The sequence below is a fragment of the Belonocnema kinseyi genome, chromosome 3, assembly GCF_010883055.1.
Source record: "Belonocnema kinseyi isolate 2016_QV_RU_SX_M_011 chromosome 3, B_treatae_v1, whole genome shotgun sequence".
Taxonomy (NCBI): domain Eukaryota; kingdom Metazoa; phylum Arthropoda; class Insecta; order Hymenoptera; family Cynipidae; genus Belonocnema; species Belonocnema kinseyi.
In genome coordinates, this window is record NC_046659.1 from 122678121 (window position 1) to 122689822 (window position 11702).

General features: G+C 25.4%; 1 protein-coding gene across 4 annotated transcripts in view; it reads left to right on the top strand.

Annotated features, from left to right (window-relative positions):
- The window catches only part of LOC117168699 (oxysterol-binding protein 1), a 56779-nt gene extending 47622 nt beyond the window's left edge, over positions 1-9157 (top strand). For 3 of the 4 annotated variants that reach the window (XM_033354386.1, XM_033354387.1, XM_033354388.1), the window contains 2 exons: positions 2840-3060; positions 7137-7279. In XM_033354386.1, coding sequence (XP_033210277.1) covers positions 2840-3060; positions 7137-7279 — 364 coding nt within the window. Of the gene's footprint in view, positions 1-2839; positions 3061-7136 lie in introns of all 4 variants that reach the window. The other variant, XM_033354385.1, reaches the window with a different exon arrangement.
- The last annotated feature ends 2545 nt before the right edge of the window (positions 9158-11702 follow it).

Here is an 11702-nt window from a genome sequence, read left to right on the forward strand (position 1 = left end):
TATTTTATTTACAAAAAAAGTTCTTAGGTTCAAAAAAACATTCAGTGAACTGAAAAACTGTGGTCGGTAATATAGGTATTTAGCTGTTTCACATGCCCTTAATCTAAATTAGAGAACCTTCAAACCAGAAGACAAATTTTCTTGACAAAAATTCAATTTTCAAATAAAAAATATGACTGCTCAACAACAAATTAATTTTTCACGAAACTGATGCATTAAAAAAAAAAAAGAAATTACAAACTAAAAAATTATTTTTTACAACAAAAAATGTTAATTTTTAACTAACAAATATCAACCTTAAAAAATGGAAAAGTTACATTTTTTGTTCAAAAATGAATTCTAAACCAAAAAAAAAGTATTTTCCACTAAAGTGTTAAATTTTCAATCAGGCATAAGCCTTCAATAAAAATATTTCACATGTAGTTTAACTTTGACCCAAGTAGTTAAATTTTCAATTAAAAAAGATTAATTTTCAACAAGATAATTAAACTTTTAACCTACGAGATAAATTTTCAACTTGAGATATAAATCTATAACAAAAAAGTGATTTCTTAACAAAGCGATTCAATCAAATGTTTTAAACAAATTAGTTGAATTATCAAGCAAAGAAGAACGATTTTTAACCTAAAGGTTGCATTTTCATACAAAAAATGAAATTTCTTCTATAACAGATGAAGTTTTAAATCAAAAAGATAAATTTTCAAACAAATAGTTTAATTTTCGGTTGAATTTTTATCAAAGAAAGGTTTAATTTCTAATAAAGCATGTAAACTTTAAAATAAAAAAGACAAACTTTCAAAAAGAGAGTTTAATTTTGAACCGAAATGTTAACGAAAAAATGCAATTTTCTATTAATTAAAATAAATTCTGAGATTCTCATAAATTCTTGGAGAATTTGTTTCTCGGATATATTGTCGGTAATATTCTCATTCTCGTTACCGTTCTCAAAGTAATATAAGCGGCTCGGAACTCTATATCGGTAACAGGAGGCCGGTTTACCCTAATTAAATTGTAATTTATTATTACTTAAGAGAACTTATTTTTGTTCAAATTAGTTATTAATTGCTCTCATGCATCCAAAGAGTTTTTATTGCAACACGAAATTAAGAATACACTTTAAGATACTTAATATTACTGAACTTATTTATTCACGTGCAACTGTCATTTAATGCAGTTGAGTTAATCTAAGAAACTTAAAAATTTTACTGTGAAAACCGGAGAAATTACCACTTGTTTTTTATTACTTGAAAAGTTAGCTTATCATATAATTTAAAGAATTTAACTTTCCTTGAGTCTGATGTTCTACATTTTAAATAAATCTCTTCTTTATGAGAGAAATTATTTTTTTCCATTAAAAGAAAAACTTTTTTCAGTTTTTTGCTCTGTGAGATTTTTTTCGCTTACGTGTTTGATAATCGAATTGATGATTAAATGGAACGAGAATGTTTAAAAAGAATTATCGTTCGAATTTAGGAAAAAAGTAATTTTTACAAATCCCTCTTCCTAGTCAGAATTCGTCAAAATTTTAAAGTTCTCTGTTCCAAATTTTAGATATAGAAAGTACTTCCTAGTATTTTTTAAAAGTAGAAGTAGTATTTTCATAAGAAATATTTCTGAATTATAATAGAAAATGTTCTAACCTTGTTTTTTTTGCGCATTATTCTTTTTTAGTTAAAAATTCAACTATTCTTTTGTTAAAAATTATTTTCTTTTTTGGTTGAAGAATCATCATTTTAATTGAGAATTCATGTCTGGTTGGAAATGTAACTATTTTGTTGAAAATTTGTATTTTATATTTATATTTTTGGTGCAAATTTCAACTATTTTAGTTGTAGATTTATCATTTTAGTTGAAAGTTAATCAGTTTGGTTAAAAATGAATGTCTTTGATTAAAAATGTAACTGTTCCATCTTTAATTGAAAATTTATCATTTCCAGTTAAAAAAATCGATTTTTGTTGGGTACAAAATTATCTTTTTCTTTGCAAGTTAATCTTCTAGTTTAAAAATTCTTCTTTACGGTTGAAAATTCAAGTATTCCAGTTAAATATTTATCATTTTAGTTGAAAATTCATCTTTTATGTTGTAAGTAAAATTAATTGTTTGAAACCTAAATTTTTTTGTTAAAAATTAATTTTGTTGGTCGAAGATTCATCATTTTAATTAAAAATTCCTTTCTTTGGCTAAGATATGAGCTATTTCATTTTGAAAAATTGTTTTTTTGTTCTTTGGGTAAAAAAAGATTTGTTTGGCCCGAAAATATAACTATTTTGTTAATAATTCGTACCTTTTTTGGTTGATTTTTTTAAAAATGAAAATGTATCTATTATTCCAGTTGAATACTCAAGCATTCTTGTTGAAAATTCATCTGATTGATTGAACATTCCTTTTTTGACAAAAAATTTCAATATTCTTTTTAAAGATTCATAATTTTAGTTGAAAATTCATTTTTCTGGTTTAAAATTTAACAATTCCAGTTAAAGATTTAACAATTTGAGTTGAAAATTCATTAGTATATTGTTAGGAAAAATTAATGTTTTTTTTTGTTGTTGAAAATTTAACTACTTCAATTGAAGATTTATCATTTTAGTTCAAAATCTAGCAGTTAGGTTGAAGATTTAAGTATTTTCATGAAAATCCGTATTTTTTGTTGAAAATTAATGTTTTGAACTCAAAGTTTAACTTCCATTTTTTGTAAAAAAATTTATATCTTTTAAAAAAAAAACCGGGAATTTGATATCGTCCACCAAATTGTCACCTTGGCAAACAAATGAGCAAATGTTAAATAGTATTTCAAAAAATAGTGAATAATAATTTCTTCTTTACGACCCGTTTCTACAGGCCTGACTGTGAGAAATTTTATTACTTCACCGAACTCGCTTGTCAGCTTAATGAACCCGAGGAGGGTGTTGCTCCCACCGATTCTCGTATGAGACCAGATCAGCGATTAATGGAGGATGGTCTTTGGGACGAAGCGAACGCTGAAAAACTTCGACTTGAAGAAAAACAGCGGGCTGTTCGACGTGCGCGGGAAAATGACGCTGAAAAAGCTGCCGATCAAGGTACATTTTTTATTGTAAAATGTATTCTATTGAATATGTCACCGTTCAATAAATACGTAACGCCTTTTTTAATGGTTGCTTTTCTAGATTTTCAATTTTGTTTAAAAAATTTCATCACATTATTATTCACCAATTCTATCACTCCCATTAATCTCAATTCAATGCAATTTTTTTGGATGTAAAAAATTTGGTTCTATTTATTTCCTTTATTTTCCCACAATTCTTCTAAATTCTTATTAATTTATCCTGATTTTTTCTAAATTCACTCAATGCTGCTCAATTAAATGGATTTTTTTTTAGTTTCTTTGCATTCAACCTTAAGCTTTTTAAACTCACCTCGAATTCTTTAGCATTTCATCAAATTCTTTTGAATTTTTCTCTGTTGATTCCAAATTTCAATGAAATCGATGAATTTATTTTTTAAATTTGTTTTGTTTGTAATTTACTTGATTTTTCGTAATTTATGTTGAATTTGTATACCCAAACTGCATCTAATTTCTGGGGTTACAATTTTTTTTTCAATTCACTTAAATTCTGTAAAATTTGTCCTGAATTCTTTTTACTCCTATTTTCCTCAATTCGTTGTACATTTTTTTATTTAAAATAAAAAAAATTATATTCCTTTAAATTCTTATGAATTTCATTAGTCGCTTGAATTCTTTTCATTTATTCGAAATTCATTCGAATTTTACTGAAAGCAGTGGAATGTTAAAAATTTTGCTTCAGCTCATTTGAATTCTCTTAATTTTTATAAATTATCGTTGAACTCTTTTTAATGTGTGTAAATTTTCTTTAAAATTTTTAAGCTCGCTTGAATTCTTAGGATGTTGTCGAATTTTTTAATTTCCTTCCATTTTTAAAATTCACCACTTTTTTTAATTCACCTTAAATTTGTATGAATTTCATTGAATTCTTCTCATTTTCCTGGAATTCCTCTAAATTCACTGGAATTTTTTTTAGAATTAATTTTTTTTATTTGCTTTGAATTCGTTCAAATACATCTGGATTTCTGATCAATTTTATCGAATTCCTTTTAATTCTTTTGAATTAAAATGAACATTAGTTACATTATTAGTGCACATCAGTCACTTGTAGTCCGTTTTGGTCACTTTGGATTAGAAATGAGTCACTAAGTAAGTTTTTTTTTTTGCAAAATAAAATAAAATCTTTATCAAGATATTGGGGAAATAGTTATAATGTTGAGTTTTACATATAATTCACGCAATTTCATCAAAATAAAAAAATGGCGTAGGCGAAAAAAAAGATATTACCATTGGAAAGTCTTATTAGTTAAGTAAATGTTAACGTCCAATTAAAACTTTATAAACTATTTTAATTTTAAGAGAACTTAAAAATAATATATTCATAATTAAAAGCTTTTATTAAATTAAAAATATTGTTTCAGTCTAGTATATTATATTTTTAAACTATTCAATTTGAAATTTTGTAATTACGAAAGATGGCAATTAATATTTGGAAATATCTGACTTTTCATTTAAAATCATTAATTATAATTATAAATTCAATATTAAGAACTAAGTAAAAAAAACTAAACTTTGAACAATACAATATTGATTTTTCTGTTTAAAAAAATGTATTTTGTAAGTCCAATTGTGGAATTTTTATGTATAAATAACAATTGAACTGTAAATAGCCCACGGCCTAATTTAAAAGAAAATATAGATTTTGGTCAGATTTTGAATAAAAAATGTAGAAGGTTTTTAGAAAATTTGGAAAGGTTTCAGAAGAATAAAAAACATTTCCTAGGAAAATTGAGAATGATTTTTTATTTTGAAAAGTTAATTTTAAGTGAATATTTAAAAACATTTACAAGTTTATAAAAAATTAATGTGAAAGATTTTGAGGAAATTGGATTAGTTTGGCAGAATTAAAAAAAAATGGAAAAATTTGAATAATTTTTAAGGATGTTTAGAAGTTCGGAAAAAATGTAAAAAATAATTTGAAATTTGAAAAAATGTAAAACAAGATGCAGATGTTTCAATATTTTGAAATAACATCTCGAATCATTTTAAGGTATTTTTAACCATAATATTAAAAGTAAAAATAATTTAACTTTTAATTTAAGGATTGTTCAGTTGATGAAAAATAGAATCGTTTCATATTTAATATTTTTAGCTTAAAACTGCTTTAATTGATATAATTTAAAAATTTATTAAATCCCTTGCTTGATACTTCAATTCAGAGCATTGAAAATGATAGCTTCCATTTCATACGTGTAAATTATTGAGCATTTTAATACAAATTTATTAACTGAAAAAACTTTTAAACTTCAATTTTAAAAGTTTAAAATCAATCGATTAACTTTTTTCAAAAAATAGAGTGAAAAACATGGAAATTTCAGGGAATTTTTTTTAAAGTCAGAGCATTTTTTCGGGGCGTGTTTAATTTTTTGTTGTTTAAATTGCAATATGAAGTTGACTAAAAATGATTCTTTATCTTCAAAATTAGGTTTATATTACTTTATTTAGTTATTTTGTTTAACTTTCGTTATTTCTTTGATTTAAAATTAATTTTGTTTTCTGATAATTTAACCATTCTATTTTTGGTGGAAAATTGGCCTCTTATCAGTTGAAAATTCAAGTATCTGGTTTAAAAGTTGAACTCGTTTGTTCAAAATTAATTTTGTTGGTTGAAGTTTCGTCATTTGAATTAAAAATTTATCTCTTTGGTTGAAAACTGAGCTGTTTTGTTGGAAATTCGTTTTTTCCTTGGCTGAAAATTAATTTTTTACTGGAAATTTTACTATTACATTTGAAACTTTAACTATTGTGTTGAAAATTCGTTTTTTTTTTTTTTGCTGAAAATTAATTTTTTCAACTGAAAATATAAATTCCTATTTCAATTGATTATTTCATCATTTTTAGTTGAAAATTTATCTGTTTGGTTAAACATGAAATATTTTTAACTTAAAATTTTACAATTCAATTTTTGGGTACAATTTTTTTTCATTGAAAATTTAAATATTCTAGTTAATTATCCATTGTTTTATTTGCATTTTTGTTGTTGAAAATTCCACTATTTCAGTTGATTATTCTATCATTTTATTTGAAAATTCATTTCTTTCAGTTAAAAAATCCTTTTTTTTTAGTCCAAATTAATCGTCTTTTTACAAATGTTTGTACAATTCAATTTGGTTGAAAATTCATAATTTTAGTCTCATTTAGTCTCATAATTTTAGATGGAAATTCATAATTTGGTTTAAAATTGAAATATTCCAGTCGAAAGATTCATCATTTTAGTTTAAAAATTCATGGCTTCATTGAAAATTCAACTATTTCGTTGAAAATTTATGTATTTTGTTAGGAACTGGTCTTTTTTTGGTAGAAAGTTAATCTTCTTGTTTGAAAATTTATCTTTTTCATTCAAAATTCAAATATTGCAGTTAACTTTTTATCATTTCATTTGAGAATTCATCTTTTTGGTTGAAAATAAAACTAATTGCTTGAAAGTTAAGTTCTTTTGTTAAAAATTCATATTTTGTGTTGAAAATTTATCTATTGCACTTGAAGATTCAACATTCTAATTGAAAATTCAAACACTGTTTAATTTTTTTTTTTAGTTCAAAATGCAACTATTTGTTTGAAAATTGATCTTTCGTGATTGAAATTAATTTATTTGATACTTTCGATACAAATTCAAGAAATGAATTGTTTTTTGTAGTATTATTTAATTATTTAATTAATCGATTATGCTAATATATTTCAGAATGTCTTGTAATATAAGTTATCAAATCTTTCTAAATTAAACATATTAATTAAATCCTTAGAAGCTGAGAAAAAAAACACATTATTTATAACAAATTCCCAAAACTATATACATACTCTGAGCTGCTCTGAGTTCATTATTTTAAATGGTGTGAAATATTTGAACTGCTTCTTACTATAAAAATTTTAACCTCGAAAAAACTTGAGATACCTGATCAAAAAAACCCCTGGAATTGTCAAGGAATTTTCGTGCAGGATTTGAGTAACCCTGAAAAAAGTGTTACGTATTTTTTGAACGAGCACTATCTAGATTTTGAAAAGTTGTTTGATCTAATTCTGTCAATTTCTCAGGACTACCCTACGAGGCTTATGAACCACTCTGGTTCAAGAAGCAGGAAGACCGCTTCACAGATAGCCTCTGCCATATTTACAACGGGGAGTACTGGGACTGCAAAAACAAGCAAGACTGGTCGCGGTGTCCGAACATATTTTAATTTTAATCCACACTGCTTGTTCGAATGATGACGCGACTCAACGAAAATACCTTTCGACTTCAGTACTCGTGACTACAGATTCGTTTACAGGCTAGTTCTTCCATTTTTTTTTTTTTCGATAAAAAACTTGTAGTGTTTCCAATCGGTTAGCAAATTGATTTGACATCAATTCCAATATGACGTCTTGTAAATTTCTAGAGTTCCAAAGACATAAGACTTTGAAAATCGGAGAATGTTTATTGTCCAGATTCGCTAATCGCACAACTATGGCAGTACTTGGACTACTGTAGTCGTACGAAAGAGGTAAATCGTTTGCATTTTTTGGGTTATTTATTTGCCTTGAAGAAATTATCGTACTACTTCCGTTCAAGTCGTTCCGAGATGGAATCTCAGCCTGTGCTTTGTGGATCCGTCCTTGCATGGGTCGGACTAAAAAGTTGTAATTGTGTAAAAGCGAGAGGAAAGTTCTAGGCTTTCTGACTTGTATATATAATATATGGGCAAGAACACTCCAGTCTCGTCGTCTCGTCCAGGGCGCACGAGCTTCCAGTCTAATAATTTAGGGAAGACTCCGAGCTTTGTATAAAATACTGTGAACTTTTTCTCTCCACGAAAAAAAAAAATATATATATATATATATATACACACATATATATTATACAGACTAGTACATGAATATTATTATTGCAAAACGAATCTTACTGTATCGATTAAAAAGGAGCATGCGATTTGTTTTGCTCAAGAAGAGCCTGCGTGATGTGGTCTTTCATCAAGAGACAGTTTCAAGTGTATGCACATAGTAGATTTAAATAATTGATGGGCGGAACAATTAATTTGCATCGAAACTTTACATTGATTGTTAAGTATCAGGCTGTACTATAATTTTAATAGCTGATAATTATCACAAAGAGGCATCGCTGTACACTTATAAATACAGAGTAATTATACAAATAAATAATTACACAATTATACAAAGGAAATAATTGTAACATTAAGTAGCGATGGAAAATCATTCAACGAGGACGTGAAATTGATAAAACGGATATATTATTTTGGTAAACAAAGTGTTTGAATTATTATTATTATTATTATTATTATTATTATCATTATTATTATTATAAAAAATATATATATATATCAAGCTTGTACATTAGCCGCTCGCTGAGAATCAATCTCTTTGCTACGAAGTCAGCATCATTTTTGTAGAATATATTTAAAGCGTTAAATGTTTAAGAGATTCTTAGGTAGAGTATTGTACTGGAAAAGGAATGCACCGTTACTAGTTGAAATTTAATACAATCAGGTATAAGTGATAGGTACTAATAAATCCGTTATATAACTTAACGCCATTCGTTTTGTATTAAGTATAGCAACAAAAATCGTTTTTGCATTCAATGTAAGTATTGTAATATATATCCATTGATTTTTAATTGTATAAAATATCAGTCGTTTGCTATTACATTATAATATATATCGCTTGAGATGAACAGAATCTTTTGATTACAGTTTTTGGCGAATCGATTCACCTTTGTATCATTTAGCTTTTATCAAATATTAATAAGTAAATATTGACATTCGTGATTTTTTATTGAAATTTAAATCGAGAATTTGCCCGAATTTAGTTGGTTCAATTTTTATAGGACAATGTGTGGTCTTATATTAAAGATAGTAATATTGAGGAAAGTGGGTGATCGACTCGGCTGCAGTTTGGATATTTATGAAAAGAGTAATTCTATCGAGATTTGTATTAGAAAAATATTAAAAATAGCCAAAGAGATTCTGTGGAAACGGAGCATTTGAAGGAATAAGGATTTGTTACAGAGTGTAAAGTCGGATGTATTTAAAAAATAAAGATCAACGATTTATAAAAACTGAAAATGGAAATAAGTGCATTACTTGTGCAAATAGGCCTCCAATTGGGAAAATGGGTACGTCTGTTTTTTATTTGAAAATCGTCGAAAACTTTAATAGTATATTAGTATGAATTTAACAAGAAGATTAATAAGATCTGTCAAAATAAATTTTCATTCGTAAAAAAACCTTAAACATATTGTAGAGTAAAATAATTAGTTTTGAAATTTTCTGTTTTGAATTTTCATATGATAATCCCGAAATTGAAGGAAGTAAAACTTTTGAGAATTCTTGCTATTTAATATTTGAAGTCTTGAAACAAATATTTGTATTTTTGAATAATAAAATAAATCAATGCGATCAGATTACGATTTTCGAAGCTTTAATTTCTCTTTTGTATAACTTACTTTTAATGTTTATATTTTATTAATTTATTTACCTTTTTTTAACTTTTTTTAACTTTTTCAATATAGATTTTTATGCTGTTTTAAGAAGTTGTTAGTTTTTTTTAGATATTTTTAGTTGCCAAAAATAAAAAATAAAAATTTTAGTTTCACAAAACATACATGCGCTTAAAATAAATTATTCTTTTGAACGAAATTAATGTCTGTAACCTATTTCATTTGGTTTTAAATACTTTTAATTTCTGACGTTTCAAGTGAAAGTATTGAATTTTATGCGAAAAAAAATTTATTTTGAACCCAGAAGATTAATTTACAATTAATTTTTAAATCTGTACATTTGGATCTGTTAAAATTTGTACCAATTTAATTCATTGACTAAATTCTATAAGCAAAAATCGATTCCAGTCGAGAGACAACAAAGTAGTTGCGTTTTTAACTAAAAAATATATAATCTCTACAAAAATAGATGAATTTTCAACCTAAAAAAGCAAATGTTGAATACAATAGTTGAATTTTCAAGCTAAAAAGACTAATTTTATACAAAATAATAGGATTCTCAACTCAAAGATATGAATTTTTAAATGAAATTTCGAATCTTTATACCAAAAAAGACAAATTTCGAAGAAAGCGGTTGAATTTTCTACGAAGAAGATTAATTTTGACCAAAATCGGTCGATATTTCAACAAAAATGTTGAATTTTGAAGTCAAAAAGACTAATTTCATACAGAACAACGGAATTTTCAACCCAAAAATATTAATTTTCTACAAAAATTATATTAATTAAAACTAAAGAGTGGAATTTTCAACCAAATTGATAAAATTTCAACAAAGTAATGACGTTTTCGACCAAGAAGATGAATTTTTAACAAGAAAGTAACATTTCTAACCAAAAAGATGAATTTTCTACGAAGAAGATTAATTTTTTACCAAAAGGGTCGAATTTTCAACAAAAATGTTGAATTTAGAAGTCAAAAAGACTAATACAAAAAAAACGGAATTTTCAACCCAAAAACATTAGTTTTCTGCAAAAATTTATATTAATTAAAACTAAATAGTTGAATTTTCAACCAAATTGATAATCTTTCGCCCAAAAATGACCAATTTTCAACAAAGTAATTACGTTTTCGACCAAGAAGATGAATTTTTAACTCGTGAAAAATTTTTAACAAGAAAATTAAATTTTTAACCAAAAAGATGAATTTTGTACAAAGAAAAGTAATTTTCTACCAAAACAATTAGTTTTCTATACAAAAAAGACAAATTTTCAACAAATTAATTAAATTTTCGACCACGGACATCAATTTTAACTCATATAACAAAATTTTTAACATAAAAAAGAATTTACACCAAAATAGCTGCATTTCCATCGAAAAAGAATTTTCTACTTAGACAAATCTTCAAACACAAAAAATGTATTTTTAAGAAATTGCATTTTCTACGAAGAAGATTAATTTTTTACAAAAAAAGCGAATTTTTGAACAAAAATTATCACTTGTGACCGAATAGTTGAATTTTTAACCAAGCATATAAATTTTCTACCAAAAACATTAATTTTCTATCAAAAAAGACAAATTTTCAAGAAAGTAATTACATTTTAGACCAAGGAGATATTTTTTTTTAATTTATACGATAAATTTTTATCAAAATAGTTACATTTTCATGGAAAAAAATGAATTTTTAAGATAGCAGTTGTATTTTCTACGAAGATTAATTTTCTACAAAAAAAAACGAATTTTTGAACAAAAATTATCACTTGTAACCAAATAGTTGAATTTTTAACCAAGCAGATAAATTTTCTAACTAAAAGAATAATTTTATACCAAAAATAACAAATTTTCAACAAAACAGTTATATTTTTATCGAAAGAGGTGAATTTAAAACTAAAATGACGAATCTTCAAATAAAGAAATGAATTTTTAAGAAAGTAGTTGAATTTTCAACCAAAAAAGTAATTTTTAAGAAAGGAATTCAACTTTTTGCTAAATAGTTGAATTTTAAACCAGAAAGAAAGAAAAATAATTGATCTAGCAATGTTATAAATATTCCCGCCTTATGATTGAAATCTTTGAAACATTTCCAAAATATCATGTAACTTTCAAAGATTCATGAAAGTTTACAACCCCACTCCTACGGATTCTCGTTCGATGGACATGTTTTCGCGGTGAGG